The sequence below is a fragment of the Callorhinus ursinus genome, unplaced genomic scaffold (assembly GCF_003265705.2).
Source record: "Callorhinus ursinus isolate GAN/ISIS: 27379988/994484 unplaced genomic scaffold, GSC_fseal_2.0 scaffold28, whole genome shotgun sequence".
NCBI lineage: Eukaryota > Metazoa > Chordata > Mammalia > Carnivora > Otariidae > Callorhinus > Callorhinus ursinus.
The window spans coordinates 11,295,980-11,313,058 of record NW_027397090.1 but is presented as its reverse complement, the minus strand read 5'-3'; the positions used below and the strand labels follow the sequence as shown (position 1 = coordinate 11,313,058).

The window sequence follows — 17,079 nt, the reverse complement described above, 5'->3', positions numbered from 1 at the left end:
TAGGCTACTGGCAGTTAAGTTTTTGGAGAGTCAGAAGTTAACAGGTGCATTTCTGACTGCGCAGGGCGGGGGTGTTGTTCAGGGTTAACGGTGTGCGTATGTATTTGCCAACAGGATTTCACAGATCTTTGGTGGATTTCTTAGAAATCCTGCGTTCTAGACCAGTGCCACTAAATGGAACTCTGTGAAAAAAGGAAAGGCACACTTTCCAACAATTTAAGTAATTAGAACCTGAGCTAGATGTGCCTACAGGGCACTTGAAATGTGGATCATGCAACCGAGGAGCTGAAGGTTTTAAATTTTTCAACGTTTTTTACAGTGGTAAAATACACGTAACGTAAAATCTACCCTCTTACCCATTCTTAAATGCACACCGGCGACACTGAACACACTCACGATGTCATGCGACCGTCACCACACCATCCGTCCATCTGCACAGCCCTTTTCGTCTTGTGAACTGAGACTCTATCCCCGTAAAACATAACTCCCCGTTCCCTCCATCCCCCCACCCCCAGCCCCTGGCAATCACCATTCTTTCTGTGCCCATGATTTTGATGACTTTAAGTAAGTACAACCGTACAGTATTTGTCTTTTTGTGACCGGCTTATTTCACTCAGCATAATACCCTCCAGGTGATCCAAGTTGTAGCATGTGGCAGGATTTCCTTCCTTTGGAAGACTGAATAACGTTCCACTGTGTGTAGAGGCCACAGTTTGCTTATCCATTCAGCAGTCAATGGACACTCGGGGTGCTCCCACATTTTAGCTACCGTGAATGCTACTATCAACACTGGTATACAAGTATCTCTATGAGACCCCACTTTCAATTCTTTTTGGTAAACACCAGAAGTGGGATTGCTGAGTCATCTGGTAATTCTGTATTTAAGTTCTGAGGAAGCGCCATACTGTTTTCTCTAGCAGCTGCACCATTTTACATTTCCACCAAGAATACGCAAACATTCTGATTTCTCCCCATCCTTGCCAATACTGTTATTTTCCACGGTTTTGTTTTTTGTATTTTTGATGGCAGCCATCCTAATGGGTATGAAGTGGCATTTCACTGTAGTTTTGATCTGCATTTCCCTAGTGATCAGTAATGCTAACCATATACCTTCTTTGGTTCAATGTTTTCATTTTATTTCATTGTAATTAGATTAAACTTAAGTGGCCATATGTGGCTCGGGGCTGCCATACTGGACAGTGCAACTCTAGACCACAGTGATTCCCGGGGTAATTTGGAGACCCAGGGCAGCAGGCACAAGGAGCTCTGGAGGCAGATGGACCAATTCAGATACTTTCTAGTTCTGTGGACTTAGCCAGTCACATTTCCCACACCGCAGTCTTTAAATGTGTAAAACAGAGTTAGTACAACCAGATTACTTTATATAAGAATGAAAAGAAATGAACCAGCACATATACTGCCCCTGGAACAGTCTTAGCACACGGCGGAGAATCGAAGCCAATGGGGCATGCCTCCCCTCATTTCCCAATGCCCACCAACACTGGACACCTAGGAGCCGGCCTTTTCAGACACTTTCCCCAAGTGCATCGCAGTCCTTGCCAGAGAAATGGACTTACAGTTCTGGGAAAGAAGGATCGTTAGCTCCCACCAACAGAACCCCCAAACGGAGGGTGGACAGAGATGAAATCTGCCATCTCAGCCCTCCAATAATCGATGAGTCTGACTCTGTCCAGATTCAGACTTAGCTCATAACCAACAGGAACGTGAAGCTACCAAACTTCCAATTCTAGAATTCCTGGCCATCTCCTTTGGGGAGCAGCCAAAAACAAACCTGTAGAGGGAGAACGTTTTAGAAAACTCTCTAAGTTCTGGATGTGATGCATGGCTCAGGGCAGTCCTGTGACGGTTTTTGTGGCCAAGGCCTGGTCGGTGGCCATGTGAGCCCCAGGCCCCCCTTACCTGATGCTGCAGTGGTGGGGGTGCTGGCCGGCGCGGGCTGCGAGGGGCTGCTGCTTTCCGTCATCAGGCACGGGTTGCTGCCATTGCTCTCTCTCTTGACAAGCAGCTCTGCAGCGCTGGGCAGCGGAATGGGGTGGCTTATCCCCAGCTCTTCCTCCTGGGCCTGCTGCCTTCTCAGGGCCACCTGGAAGCACAGGGCAGCCCGTCAGCCTCCCGCACTCCAGAATCACTTGCACAGCTTTGCCAAACCCCCCCGGAGCCCTGGTCACCCCAGATATCATGATTCATGAGCTCCAGGAGTAAGGTGTGAGATTCTCTCGTTCTTTTTGAATGCTACCCAGGTAACCAGGATGTGCAGCCAAAGCTGAGAAATGGAGTCTAGCCCACAGTAGGTCAAAAAATGTCTGTTACACAAATGAGTATGTAGAGCAGGAACTAAGGTTGGCTAGGGAGGATCAGGAAAAACTGTAGAGTCAGCCAAGCACAGGAGTTCCATCTGAAGAGAAGTCAGCATTGATAGATTAGGAAGGAAGGAGAATGGGATCACTCATTCCTTCACGCCACACATTTGTAAAAGGCCACTGTACTGGGGCCAGCGACCAGCAAGATACAGTAAGATTAGATGAGATCTCAAGGTACTCACTGTTTAAAAGCAGAAAAAGGAGGCAGGCAAACATGCAAAGGCAACTCAACACCAAATGTGGCAAAAACCACAGGAGGACACATCAAGCCCACAGCAGGACTCTGGTGGCAGAAATGGCTTTAAGAGTAAGAATCTGCCAAAAGAGGTACTGGAAGAGGGCCTTGAAGAACAGAATGAGTAACACTTGCACAGGCAAGAATGAAGGAAGGGGCAGAACAATCCTGAGCAAGGAAGCAGGGTGGGCAGGAAAGGCAGGGGCTGCTTAGGAAACCCCACAGCCCCCCCCCCCCCCGCCCCCCCCCGCCCCCCCCAGCAAATGGAGGGAGCATGCAGAGCTGTAATAGTGGAAAGGGGCTGGAATAGGGTGTGGAAGTCCCGGGAGAAGGAAGAAGCTGCAGGTAGAAAGGCAGAAGACAGATCCTCTATGGAAGGAGTGGGAAGTGAGGATGTAAGGGACCTAAATTACCTAAGAGACTCCTCGTGGTCCCTCTTCAACTTATCTGCTTTTAAATAACATTGTTAAAGGTTGCAAAAAAAAAAAGTGTAAAGAAAATAAATTGTACTTTTGCCTACAAGTTAACAAAAAAAGAGACTTTCTGTTGAAACTTGACTTTCAGTGATAGTGAAATGGGAAAGTAAAACATCTGTACCTCAGAGGCCAAAACAGAAGCCAAAAGTTGAAATCAAAATGGTAAACCAGAAACACAACTACTATTTGTTTTAGGAAAACTGTAGTCCAAACTTAGCAAGATGATTAACTTACAAATAATTTTACTCATACCAGGAGTCTTCAGCTTACAAAAACATCCATAAATAATAATTTAACATTACATGATTAAGCTTCAGTCTTAAATTTTTCTGTTATTAACCAAGTTTAGAAACAGAATATTAAGGATTTGACCAAAAAATAGCAACAAAAAATACCTACAAATCTCTGAAATATGTCAATGCATGCTTATATCCCGATTTACACAAATCCCATACATGCACAAAATGCACAGGATATTTATTTTACATGCCATAAACTAAGGACACCTTTATAAAGGCCTCTCAAAGATTTTAAGGAAAAGCTATTTAATAAGGGAAGGTGGGGGGGGCAAGTGATTAAAATGCAATTATTTTATGATCATACCGAAGATCAATTTCACACTATTTCGAAAAGAATGGCTGGTAGGTGGAATTTTACAGGATTTCATCTAGCACAGCAGGAGCCTTCCAGTGTGGAAAATGAAGTTTGGTATTATAGAAGTAATCCTGAGTCGTTTTTATTTTTTAACATAGCAAACAGCCTTTTTGCAAGTTGGTGCGCCTATTAACAAAATTTATTCAAAATGAAAGGCCCTACTTAAATACATGTTTTTATTACATTTTGAGGAAAAGTCTCCTCCCAAGCATACTCTCCGCACTCAATATTTAAGCCAACAACTCATGTTCAGACGATTTTTCTACCTACAAATACAACTTCAACGTCCGTAAGTCTTTTTCAGTAAACTCACTGCGATGCATTTTAACGCTACATCAGGATAATCTTTTCACCCACTATAGATTACGCTAAAAACCCATAAAAAAGCAGTTAAGGGAAACCTGTATGCCCATGATTGCACTTCATATATCCAACTTAAAACACATTTTTAAAAAACGAGATGTCTATAAAAAGCATAATCTTTAAGCATTTACACAGTCTTTGTTAAACACTCTTATACGAATTCTTTTCCACGGAGGATATTTACACGTTCCCAGTGAAAAGTAGCGCATCGTTAGTAAACATTTCTTTGGTATCTTTTCATCTTAAATAAACTGTCTTAAAAGGATGAAACAAATTTTAGCTGGAAAGAATGTATATTATTCTCTCCTAAAAAATCCTTTCAGGACACCAAACGACGCGGACCATTTCGGTTTCAGAGGCTAAATCCCTGACCTGCTTAGGACGTTTTAAAAAAGAGAACTGCAGACGAACCCTCAAACCCGTGCCATTCCCCCCCGCCCCCCGCGCTTCCTTTTGAAACTTCTGAAGTGTGTTTGAAAACCGCCGCAGACTAACTTGTACCTGAGTCAGGTCGAGGGGAGAAGTTAGAAAGCTCATACTATTTTCGCGGCGCTCAAAATGGCTGAAGCGCGCGGCGCGGGCCCGCGGACGGCGAGCTCGGAAAGGGCGCCGGGAGCTCGGCGGGGACCACGCGGCGCCCGCGCGCGCTGCCGCGACTTTTCCAGAACCCTGCGACGCGCACGGTACCCGGAAGAGCGGCGGCCGCCGTCCCCGAGTCGCCCGAGTGGGCGCCCTCCGCACCCCCTGCAGTGTGAGCGCTAGTCTCTGCTCGGGGGCGGGGATCCTAGGGCCTCCCGAGGCGGGTGGGTTCCCCAACTCTCTGCTCCGACAGCGAGGTCGGAGATCCGCGGGACACCCCTCCCCCCGCCACGCGGCGGGGCGACCCCCGCAACTCCCTGCTCTGAAAGCCCGAGCAGAGATCCTGGGGACCTCCGAAGGCGCGAACCCCGCAACTCTGTGCTCTGAGAAAACGATCGGAGATCCTAGGAATTCTGGGGACCTCCGAGGGCGCGGACCCCGCGACTCTGCAGGAGGGCGGGATCAGGGACTCCCGAAGAGAGCGAACCCCGCACCTTACTGTTACACCGGAAGCAGGATCGGAGATCCTGGGGAAGGATTCTTGGGACCTCCGACGGGGTGAACCCCCTAACTCTCTGCTGGAGGGCGGGGTCAGGGATCCCGTAACTCTCAACAGAGCGAACCCCGCAACCCTCTGCTCTGAAAGAGCGATCAGAGGTCCTGGGGAAACCCAAAGGGCCGACCCCGCAACTCTGCTGAAGGTCGGGGTCGGGGAACCCTCGGAGGCCGAGCAAACCCCGCAACCTCCCTGCTCCGCGGGCCGGATCCCGGAGGACTCCCGGCCCTGCGAGCCCGGCGTGGCGCGAAGCTGGGAGCCCCGGGCCCCGCGCGCCGCGGCCGTCGGCGAGCTCCATTTCCTCTCCCCGGAACCCCGGCACCGCGTGGCTCCCGCCCGGCCCGGGGAACTTTAAGTTGGGGGCTGACCCTCGGTGTCCGGACGCCCGCACTCACCTGCGCGGCCATCACGCGCTGTCTCTCAGCGATCAGGTTGCACTTCTTGCACTGGCAGTCCCGCCACATGCAGAAGCGCTTGTGGCCCTTGAGCGGCGACGCGTAGCCGTGGTTCCTGCATCGCGCGCACTTGGGCAGCCGCGGGGACTTCTTGCTCCCGGAGCCCATGCCCGACGCCCCCGAGCCTGAGCCTGAGCCGCTGCCGCCGCCGCCGCCGCCGCTGCCGCCGCCGCTGCCCCCGGCGCCCGCGCCACCGCTGTTCCCAAGCAGCGCACCAGCCGCTTTGCCAAAGCCCCCGGCCTTGCCCTGCGGGGGTGCCCCGGCGGCGTGCGGGGCCTCCGAAGATGCAGAGGGCTTGCTGAATGTGTCGTCGTTGGGCATGCTGCCCCAGCGAGAAGTGCGAGGACCGTCCGGCCCCCTCTCGGGTCTGGAGTGGCTGCAAGGGAAGAGCACGGCCAACCGCGAGGCTCCCGAGGGGAAGGCGCAGAAGGCGTGTGCGCTGCAGCCAGAGGTGCAGCCCGAGTGGCGAGGTCCGGGCACACAACGCCTAGACTAGTGGGGGGTTGTGCCCTTTTTTTTCTTCTGGCGCGCGCGCGGCGCAGAACTTTTGGATACTTTTCAGAACGTTCCCGGGACTGCCTGGGCGGGAGAGGGCGCGAGGGAATGCAGCCACGCCCCCCAACTCCAGCCACCGCGTTCCCGCCGGGAGCCAGCTTGCACTGGCTGCAAACACCAAGGGCGTGGCTGCAGGTGGCTGCAAACGCACCTCGAGGTGCAGAGCGGCCGGGGCCAGTGCGATCTCCGTGCTCTCCCAGGTGCCAAGGCCCGGCTGCAGGGGCACACTGCGCACGGAGGGAGCTGAGCTCCCAGGTCAGGAATGTAGTTGTGCATCCTAGTGGTGCACGCTGCTTGGAAGAGGTGCATACCACCCTGTGGGGTCCTCTAGCTCCCTTCCCCCATTCTCCACGTTAGCTCGGTAGGTCAGAGGCTGGCAGAAGCCAATTCGGAAAGCGGTTTCTTTCTCACCTAAGTATGAGATTGAAGGCCTGAGAAAACAGAAATCTCTGCACTTAATCCACAAATAAGACCCCCAAGCGCTCCAAAAATTGGGTCTCTCAGTTCTCCAGTTATTCCTTCCTGCCTTTTATGTTCATTCGTTCACGAGAGTTCTGCTGGCTCCAGGTAACTCTCAAATGCATAGTTCCAGCCCCTGTTGCTTCTCACTGCTGGTGCATAAAGTTTCTTGTCTTGAGGCACCTTCACATAGGTGCAGGCACGTGACACTCAGCCTTTAAAAAACCTCTTCGGGGTGGGACAGGGGGCATCCTTAACAGATGTAGACATTTATCAAAAATTCATCCCACACATAAGATCTATGCATTCCTTGTGTGTAATTATATCTTAGGTATTTAACTTTTGCTTTTATAAGACCCTCAGTGGTCTTATAGCCTTCCCTCCCCCCACACACACCCCTACCTCACCCCCTGTGTGCCTCCTCTCTGTTCACTTACACAGCAAATCCATCCCTAAGGCCTGCTGATCAGATCATATTTCTTCCCACACACCCACAAGGTCCCTACAACACCAGCCCTTCCCTTGTTTGGATCTGCAGTAGCTTCCACCTGGACTCCCTGTTTCTTAGTCTTCCAGTATATTCCACAAAAACAGCAGCTGGCCCCATGCAGTGGCTTGGTATTGTTTGCCTTGTGAAAAGCAAAAGTTAAATACCTAAGGCTGTCTTTTAAAGGACTTCAGTGACCTCCCTCTGCCTTTCTCAGCCTCACAGAGTTTCCAACAAGCTTGGAAGAGCTCATTGTTGGCCCTTTATCTGTTTTGCTCGGTGCCACTTCCCTAATCTCACAATGGCCCTTGTCCAGCCAGGGGGCTGCCCTAACATCTCTCCCCCACTCTCCTTGCTTTTCCCCTGTATTGGTTCTCAGATTCCAAATTCCATGCCCCCTTCCAGGGGGGTTCAGTCTGCAAAGGATGGAGGCCACCCCACTTGGCTTCCCATCAAGGTGGTTATCTGGTTACCCTCCCTTAGCAGATGAGCATTTTCAGCACTGAGCTCTGAAATCCTCCAACCTACTTTTCCCATTCTGATTCTGAAGCCCCCCTCTCACAGGCTCTTTCCCTGAGCCTGCATTTTCTCCACTAGTGTTCTCTGGCTGAAAATTATTTCCTAAAGAAACTTCTAGCTTTACACAATACCTCATATCCTTACCATCAAGCCAGTGAAGCTCTACTCTGGACAGAGGCCAGGATGCCACCATTTATCTCATTCTGGAACCTGTCAAATGATAACCATTATTTTGTTGAGGAATACTCCTAAATCTTCCATTAAAACACACATGCCAATTGCGATTACCTACCAATTATCCTTTTCCATATATTTATACTTTAATACATTAGCTAGTGCCCAGTTATTCCCAAGACCCAATCCAATTTAAGAGAATGAAGTAAATGCTGGAAACAGTGATCGTCGAGTCCCAAATTACAGGGGAGCCCGTGTTTCTTAGGAGCCTCCTATTACTAGAATCTGTGATGGAGGGATTTAAGGCTACAGACAACAGACAATTTGGGGCTAGGAAACTGTGTGACCAAGGTACGAAAACGTAGAATGTGATGAAGTTAGTAGCCTAATAAAGTTTTTATTCATAAACCACAGAGGAGGTATCAGGCACAAGATGATCCAAAAGAGAAGTAGGGAGCCCTTAGGGACGAGCAGAGTCGTTCTAGATATTTTGAGTGGTTTGGCCCTATTGTCTCCTTTCTTCCCTCCCCTCTTTCCAGAAACCAGATCTTTGAAGGCTGATGATGCAGATCTGTATGCACTGAGGGAGACAGATGGCCAAGACATGCTGATGAGTGTGGGGGGAGGGTCTGTTCCAAAACTTAGGGTTAGGCAAAGACCTCTTGGATATGACACCAAAGCACAAGCGATAAGACAAAAAGAAAAAAATGATAAACTGACTTTATCGAGGCGCACCTGGGTGGCTCAGTTGGTTAAGCGACTGCCTTCGGCTCAGGTCGTGATCCTGGATTCCGGGGATCGAGTCCCGTATCAGGCTCCCTGCTCAGCAGGGAGTCTGCTTCTCCCTCTTCCCTCCCCCCTCTCATGTGCTCTCTCTCTCTCTCTCTCTTTCTCTCTCAAATAAATAAAATCCTAAAAATTAACTGACTTTATCAAAATTCAAAACCTTTGTACTTCTATTTTTTTCTAAAGATTTTATTTATTTATTTGACACAGAGAGAGAGATAGTGAGAGAGAGAGAGATCACAAGCAGGGGGAGCAGCAGGCAGAGGGAGAGGGAGAAGCAGGCTCCCTGCAGAGCAAGGAGCCCGATGCGGGGCTCGATCCCAGGACTCTGGAATCATGACCTGAGCTGAAGGCAGCCCCTTAACCAACTGAGCCACCCAGGCGCCCCAACCTTTGTACTTCTAAAGACAGCACTAAGAAACTGAAAAGCCACAGACTGGGAGAAAAATATTTGGAAATCATATATCTGATAAAGGACTTGTATCTAGAATATATTAAACCTCTTGTGATTTAATAAAAAAACAGACAACCCAATCAAAAAAATGGGCAACATTTTGAATGGACATTTCACCAAAGAAAATATTCGAATGGCCAATAAGCACATGGAAAGATGCTTGATATCGTCAATCATTAGGGAAATGCAAATAAAAACAACAGTGAAGAATCACTGCACACCCACTAGGATGGCTATGATCGAAAACACAGACAAGTAGCAAGTATTGGCTAGGATGTAGAGACATTAGAATTCTCAGATATTGCCAGTGGGAATGTAAAAACAGCACAGCCATCTTGGAAAACTTTACCATATGACCAAATAATTTCACTCCTAGATATCTACCACAGAGAAATGAAAACATATGTCCACACAAACACTTGGACATGAACATCCATAGCAGCATCACCCACTTGAAACAATCCAAATCCATCAATGCTTGAATGAATAAACAAAATACAGTATATACATCCCATGGACTATTATCCAGTCATCATAAAGGATGAGGTAGTGCTACATTCTATAGCAAGAATGAAACTTGAAAATGGTACACTAAGGAAAAGAAGCCAGATTCAAAATATTGTCTGTTCCCATTTATATCAAATGTCCAGAAGAGGCAGATCAATATAGAGAGGCTCACCAGGAGCTGGCTGGGAATGGAGAGGAAGTGCAGATGGGTATATGAGGTTTTTCTGGGGGTGATGCAATGGTCTAAAATTGTATTGTGGTCATGGTTGCAAAATTCTGCAAATTTATTTAAAATTATTGGTATGACTAAAATAAGAGAATTCTATGGTATATAAATTATGCCTTGGGGCACCTGGGTAGCTTGGTCAAGCAGCTGCCCTCAGCTCAGGTCATGATCCCGGGGTCCTGGGATTGAGCCCTGTGTTGGGCTCCCTGCTCAGTGGGGAGCCTGCTTCTCCCTCTCCCTCTGCCCATCTCTCTGCTCACGCTATCTCTCTCTCTCTAATGAATAAAATTTTTAAAAATTATGCCTCAACAAACAAACAAGCAAAAAACACCACGATATACAATGTGGTTCCATTTCCGAAATAAGAACTAATGTGGATTTATATCTGCTTGATAAGCTGTTTAGCTCTCCCTGGGTTACCGGATTATGGGGGATGATCTCCTTATACTTTGTTTTTATGTTTTTTTGCAAAGTCGATCCAGGTTCTGGCACCCTCCATTCTGCCTCTCCCCCCATGGCTGTGTGGTAAGGGCTGACATCTGGGTTGCAGCAGAGCCGGCCCAGCCTCAGCCCTGTGGTCAACCTCAGCTAGCCAGCATTCTTAGCACTAGAATTCAGAAACCAAGCTCATTGCACAAAAAATTATTACATGTTGTGCTTTCTAGTCATCATAGTTCTGGGGTGCTTACACTTTACTATCCGATTTTTAAAGACACTTGGCATGGGCACCTGGGTGGCTCAGTCGTTAAGTGTCTGCCTTCGGCTCAGGTCATGATCCCAGGGTCCTGGGATCGAGTCCCACATCGGGCTCCCTGCTCAGCGGGAAGCCTGCTTCTCCCTCTCCCACTCCCCCTGCTTGTGTTCCTGCTCTCGCTGTCTCTCTGTCAAATAAATAAATAAAATCTTTAAAAAAAATAAAAAATAAAGACACTTGGCAGGCATTACTTTCACCATCAGAAAAAACAATAATTTATTAGTGAGGCAGTATAGCATCATATTTAAATGCCTAGCTTTGAATCCCAGCTGTGTGACCTTAGACAAGTTTCTTAACCTCTCTGTGACTCAGTCTGCTTATGTGCAGTAGAAGGATAATAATAATATCTGCCTCAAAGGATTGTTAGAAAGTTAAATTAGTTAGTACTCATGAAGTGCTTAGAAAGGTATCTAGCACCCAGTAATAAGTCTGTTGTTGTTGTTATTATTATTATTATTATTATTTCCATATTGGAAAGAAAAAAAGAGTGAGAGAAAGCAGGGTACTTATACATATAACCTTCCACATGTTAGTATAATTTAGCGGGGGGTGGGGAGCTATATTAGAAAGCATCAGTGATAAATTTCATCTACTTTGCATTTTGTCCATGGAAAGCAGTCCCAGCCCCTGGTCTTGGTGCAACAGGTCACAGGGAAAATTCTCTGTGGTGCTTCTGACCCTATATACGAAGCTAGATACTGTATGAGTCAAATTATTCAGCTCAAGGGTCAAGTGTGGAGCTCTGAGTAAAGACTCAGTGTATAGCTGTGTGGGGGCAATGCCCCACGGGATGAGCAATAGGAATCTCGGGAGGAGTGAGCACGGTAGAGCCCCAGGCGCTGCATGCAGGAGAAAGACAGCCATGGGGCCATGGTCCCACGGGATCTGAGCAGGCACCAAGGGGAAAACGGGACCTTTTAGGTCGTGGGAACAACGGATGGAAGGCTGGACACTGGGAGTGAGCCTGTGGGTTGGGGGAGAGGGCCCAGGCATGCCAGTCTGGAACAGAGGAGTCAAGCTGGAGCCCAGCAGGAGATAAGGTTGGAAAGATAGGGTGGCACCTTGCCTGCCAGCGAGGAATTTGGCTTCTATCCTATAGGCAAATGGAGAAGGATAAAGGTTTTTGTCCTTGAGGTGTTTGAGGAATAAAAGTGGCGGGTCTGCCAATTGCTGGGTGATGTGGACAAGCCACTTAACCTCTCTGGTCGCTATGAGGAGATGACAATATCAGAGGGTTCAGAGTTATTTGCAAGATGCCCAGGACCATGCCTGGCACACACAGACGGAGGATGGAGGATGGCAGTCAGCGAGCATCCTGGAGAGCGTGGCTGCCTGGGTTCGAGTCCTGGCTTTGCCACTTACCAGTGACGTGCTGCTCCCGGGCAAGTCCCTCACCCTCTCCAAGCCTCCCTTTCTTCGTGTGGAAATTGGAAAGGACCTGAGAATTATCATAATGCAATGACTAACATATGTAAAGGGCTTGGGTCAATGTGTGCAAGAGATTGAGCACAATCTTAATGTGAGCAGTTGATTCAGAATACCCACAGGAGAAGCTTGAACCACCAGCAGAAGATGAGGGAAATTAGGAGGCAGCTTCTAGGATCTGAGCAGTTGGCTAGTTCTTCCCAAGTAAACTGTTGCCAACAAGGTCAGTAATTAGGAGCCCAGCCTGGAACTTGGAGGTGAGGGGCAGAAACTCTGAGTAGCAAGCATCTGTCACAAAGCACTGTCCACACATTATCTGAGCATCTGGGGCCCATCTCAGGCCCTAAGACTGAAGGAAGCAATAAGGTGGCACACCAAAAGTGAGCCGAAGAGCACGGGTGGGAGCCCATGGGAGGGAGGAGTCAGCACCCAGGGAGGCAGGGCTCTGTGTTACTCAGGGCAGAGGCTTACTGCCTGCAGGGGACCCCCACCCCCCGCCTCGGGGCAGCCCTGTTTTCTAAGACTGTGCAATGATTGATTGTCACAAGTAATGCCCCCGTGAGTTAGCAACAGAAGTTTAAATCATGTTCTATTCCTTACCCTTTAAGAAAAGAATATAAATATTTTATAATTTTTCCCATGGAAGAATTGTTAAAACATAAATGTTATGACATTTAAAGGGAAAAGCTTAAGTTATCTAGAAAAAAGAAAAATCACCCAACTTGAAAGTTAAACGAAGTGATCCAGAGAAAATGCACTCAGCCTCCAGAGAAAGTAAAAAAATGTATTCTGAAGATAACTGTAGACGACTTTTCAGTATTAACTGCTGTTCTGAGATTGTCAGCAGCATAGTGACCCTTTTATATTAACCTAAAGGAAAAGAAATGGCTTGCCATCCTAAGTTTTTCTTGTGGGATTAATTGCTTAAAATTTCAAGAAGAAATTTGGTTAAAAATATTTATTTTAGGGACACCTGGGTGGCTCACTTGGTTAGGTGTGAACTCTTGGTTTCTGCTCAGGGTATGATCTCAGGGTCCTTGGGTGGAGGCTCTCCTCCCTGGACTCCCACTCAGTGGGGAGTCTGCTGGACAGTCTCTCCCTCTGCCCCTCCCCCCACTCGCCCATGTGCTCTCTTGCTCTCTCTCTCTCTCTCTCTCTCTGGCATAAATAAATAAAATCTTTATTTTTGTCAGAGAGAGAGAGCACAAGCAGGGGGAGTGACAGGCAGAGGAAGAAGCAGGCCTCCCTCCGAGCAGGGAGCCCAATGTGGGACTCTATCCCGGGACCTTGGGATCATGACCTGAGCCCTGAAGGCAGATGCTTAACGGACTGAGCCACCCAGGCATCCCAGTAAATAAATCTTTAAAAAATATATGTATTTTAGACGGTGATTAAAGAGCACACTTATGATGAGCCACAGAGTAATGTATAGAATTGTTGAATCACTAAATTCTACACCCAAAGTGTGTTAACTAACCAGAATTTAAATGAAAACCAAAAAAAAAACCTTATTAAAAAAAGTAAAATGTTAGGTTCAAAAAAATTTATTTTACAAAGTTTAATTAGGTGGAGAAAGAATAATAATATACCTTTAATGTGTGAGATTCGTAAAGAGCAAACACATTCAAATTGCTATTTTAGGTTTTAACTTACAAATGCCTTCTTTTAATTGGCCATTTAAAAACAAAGGTGTCTAGTTTTTAATTTTAACAATCCCCCTGAAATTACTGTCTATTTATTTAAGTACTTTCTCATACAGCTAATGCTCTGGTAAATTGAGGCTCTTGCAAGGTTTTCCTGTGCCTTCTGCTGTGATAGTTTTAAAAGACCAGAGGAAACAGTGAACACAAATCCTGAAATAACATTTCATTTAAGAGTTTCAAATGAATTGGAAGTTAAAATGTATATCAACAAATGTGCTCAGATACATCTCCCATTGGGTTCAATAGCCACTATCTTGCTGATTTCTCAGTTTGCTAACAAAATAAAAAGAAGACAAACAGATAGATTCACAATGCTAATACTGCCAAGATAAATAACAATGTAAGTGTGCCTGGATTTTTACCATAGGCCTTTTACATGAGGCAGAAACACTGAGAATAGTAAAATGAATATTTTGTGGCTGATTCAAAGTTTAAAAATTGAAACCTTTAGGAGACACATATATCAGTTATTATGTGCTTTAGCAAGCTCCCCCCGCCCCAGAGAAGACCTTGTCAGGTTTCCACTTTCCCAACAAATAGAAGGAAACTATACTAAGGTTTAGACATACATTATAAAAAGAAAAATTCATCTAATCCCAAAAGAATGATGGGTCAAGAAGCTAGACAGTGAGGATGACTATGGCATTTGGTGCCAAGATTAGGTTAGACTAACCCTAATCATTATAATTATTGGCACAAATTATTTAAAAACTACCTGCAGGGATGCCTGGGTGGCTCAGTCTGTTGTGGCTGACTCTTGATTTCGGTTCAGGTCGTGATCTCGGGGTCATAGGATCAAGTCTCGCGGCGGGCTCTGCTCTTAGTACAGAGTCGGCTTCAGAGTTTCTCTCTCCCTCTGCCCTTCTCCCTCCTCTAAATAAATAAATAAAATCTTAAAAAAAAAGACAACTACCTGCAACTATAAAATGACAAGAAATAATTATTTATATATTTCTATACCACTACCAGTGAAGAGTCCCCCTTCCCTGGGACTCCAAGGTCATTGGTTGGGGTTCTGCCAGCCCACAGCCAGATTTGCCACCACAAGGCAGGCGCCATCTTTATGCAGCGCCTCTGCCAGCCAGTATGTTTGCCCTACATGACTGCCATCTTGTACACGTGCACTGGTGTGGAGGGGGTCCTGGGCGGGGCAAAGAAGCTTCTCCCTGCTCCCTTTCAGGCCCTACTTCCTGCCCAGAAGACAGGTAGTGTCTGTTTCCCCGCACCCACCCCTACACACTGCAAACTCAAAGGGGTCTCTACAAGGGAATACGCATAATCAACTGTTGTAGACACCAGCACAGTGGTGTTGGAGGTGGTGGGTGGTAGGAGTAGAGGGTGGGATTGGTAGCCTTATACTCAGTGAAAACTATTGATACGCTCTGAAGTAGGGGTACCAGATGAAATACATAAATACTGCATGGGACATACGTACACTAAAAACTATTTTTCCTTGCTGATCTGAAATTAAAATTCCACTGGGTGTTCTGTATCTTTTATTTGCCAAATATGACAACCCTAATTTTATAGGTCCTGGGAAATACCATTTCCCCAAGTCCTCTTAGGAATAGGAAAAAATAAAACACTTTTTTTTTTTTTAAGATTTTATTTACTCATTTGAGAGCACGAGCACTCCCTGCTGAGCAGGGAGCCCGATGTGGGGCTCGATCCCAGGACCGCAAGATCATGACCTACGCCAAAGGCAAATGCTTAACCAACTGAGCCACCCTGGCGCCCCCCAAAAAACCATTTTTGGATCGGGGTCCTCCAGCTATATCTCTGTAGGCCAGATTCAGATGAGCGTATATTTCCTAGCGCCCATAGGCTAAGAATGGGTTCTACATTTTTAGATGGCTGGAAGAAAATGAAAAGTAGAATTTTTGTGACACAGGAAATTATATGAAATTCAAATTTTGGTGCCTATAAAGTTTTATAGGAACACAATTACACCCACTCCTTTATGTGCTGTCTATAGCTGCTTTGAAGATAGAAGGGCAGAGCCCAGGAGCTGCAACAGAGGCTGTATGGCTCACAAAGATTAAAATATTTTCTATCTGGTCCTGTTACCTAAAAAGAGTGTGAATCCCTGCTATGGCCTTCCATTTGTTTTTGAGGTTCCCAGTATGTTTTTTCTTTTTTAAGACAACATTGCAAAATGGGATAATACATTTGGAGGTACATTCAAAGTCTTTCGTGGACAGCAGGCTTGGTCTAAAATGAGGGACCTGTCTTTGCCCCTCAGGTTCCCTCCCTCCCGCCAGGCCCCTCCTGGCTGGTGGGTTAGAGGAGGAATCCGACATAGACTCCTTCTTGCCAGAGCTCAGGATTACCAGGGAAGACAGCCACATAAATAAAGCGTTCGGCTGGATACGTATTAAGGAACTGTATCAAGCCTGGGGAGGAGAGGAGTCATGCCAGGCAGGCAGGGGGGGCAAGCCTATTTCAGCCCAAAAGGAGGACAAAAGTACAAATGCACGCAAGCCTAGGATCTACTCCAGACACGAAGATGCGGGACTCGATCCCGGGGACTCCGGGATCACGACCTGAGCCGAAGGCAGTCGCTTAAGCAACTGGGCCACCCAGGCGCCCAGAGCTGGGATGTTTCAGGCTTATCATGGACAAGTGTGCTGTGAAAACTAATAAAGGGAAACCTCATTTAAAATGGAGATGGGGGGGCGCCTGGGTGGCTCAGTTGGTTAAGCGACTGCCTTCGGCTCAGGTCATGATCCTGGAGTCCCGGGGTCGAGTCCCACATCGGGCTCCCTGCTCAGCAGGGAGTCTGCTTCTCCCTCTGACCCTCTTCCCTCTCGTGCTCTCTATCTCTCATTCTCTCTCTCTCAAATAAAATCATAAATAAATAAATAAATGAATGAATGAATGAATGAATGAATGGAGATGCGGGAGCACCAGCATGGCACAGTCAGTTAAGCGACCAACTCTTGATTTCAGCTCAGGCTGTGATCTCCAGGTCCAGAGATAGGGCCCCGCCGGGGGCTCTGCTTGGGATTCTCTCTCCCGCACCCTCTGCCGCTCCCCCCCGCATGCTCTCTCTCTAAAATTAATAAAACCTCAAAAAAATTAAAAATAAGATAAAATGAAATAAAATAAAATGGAGTTGGGAAGCCAGAAGGGAGAGCTCTGGGGCCCTACCACTTGCAGACCTCAAGGGGAGGAGACAGTACCTTGCATTCCAAACAGGAAGAGACCTATACTTTGCTACTCCCCCCGCAGGAAGGAAGATCTTCTTCTTGCCCAGGAACAGCCCAGCCAATGAGAGACAGGCACAACTCAGCCAATGAGAGGCAGGCACAACTCGGCCAATGAGAGACAG

At 47.3% G+C, this 17,079-nt stretch overlaps 1 protein-coding gene across 2 annotated transcripts in view; it reads right to left on the bottom strand.

Moving 5' to 3' along the window:
* Positions 1-6,872, bottom strand: part of DMRT1 (doublesex and mab-3 related transcription factor 1) — a 104,960-nt gene extending 98,088 nt beyond the window's left edge. Inside the window, exons 1-2 of one of the 2 annotated variants that reach the window (XM_073878276.1) lie at positions 5,640-6,872; positions 1,921-2,104 (exon numbers count right to left, since the gene is read on the bottom strand). In XM_073878276.1, coding sequence (XP_073734377.1) covers positions 1,921-2,104; positions 5,640-6,020 — 565 coding nt within the window. In that variant the 5' untranslated portion in view covers positions 6,021-6,872. The remainder of the gene's footprint in view (positions 1-1,920; positions 2,105-5,639) is intronic. The other variant, XM_025891628.2, reaches the window with a different exon arrangement.
* Positions 6,873-17,079: the final 10,207 nt, after the last annotated feature.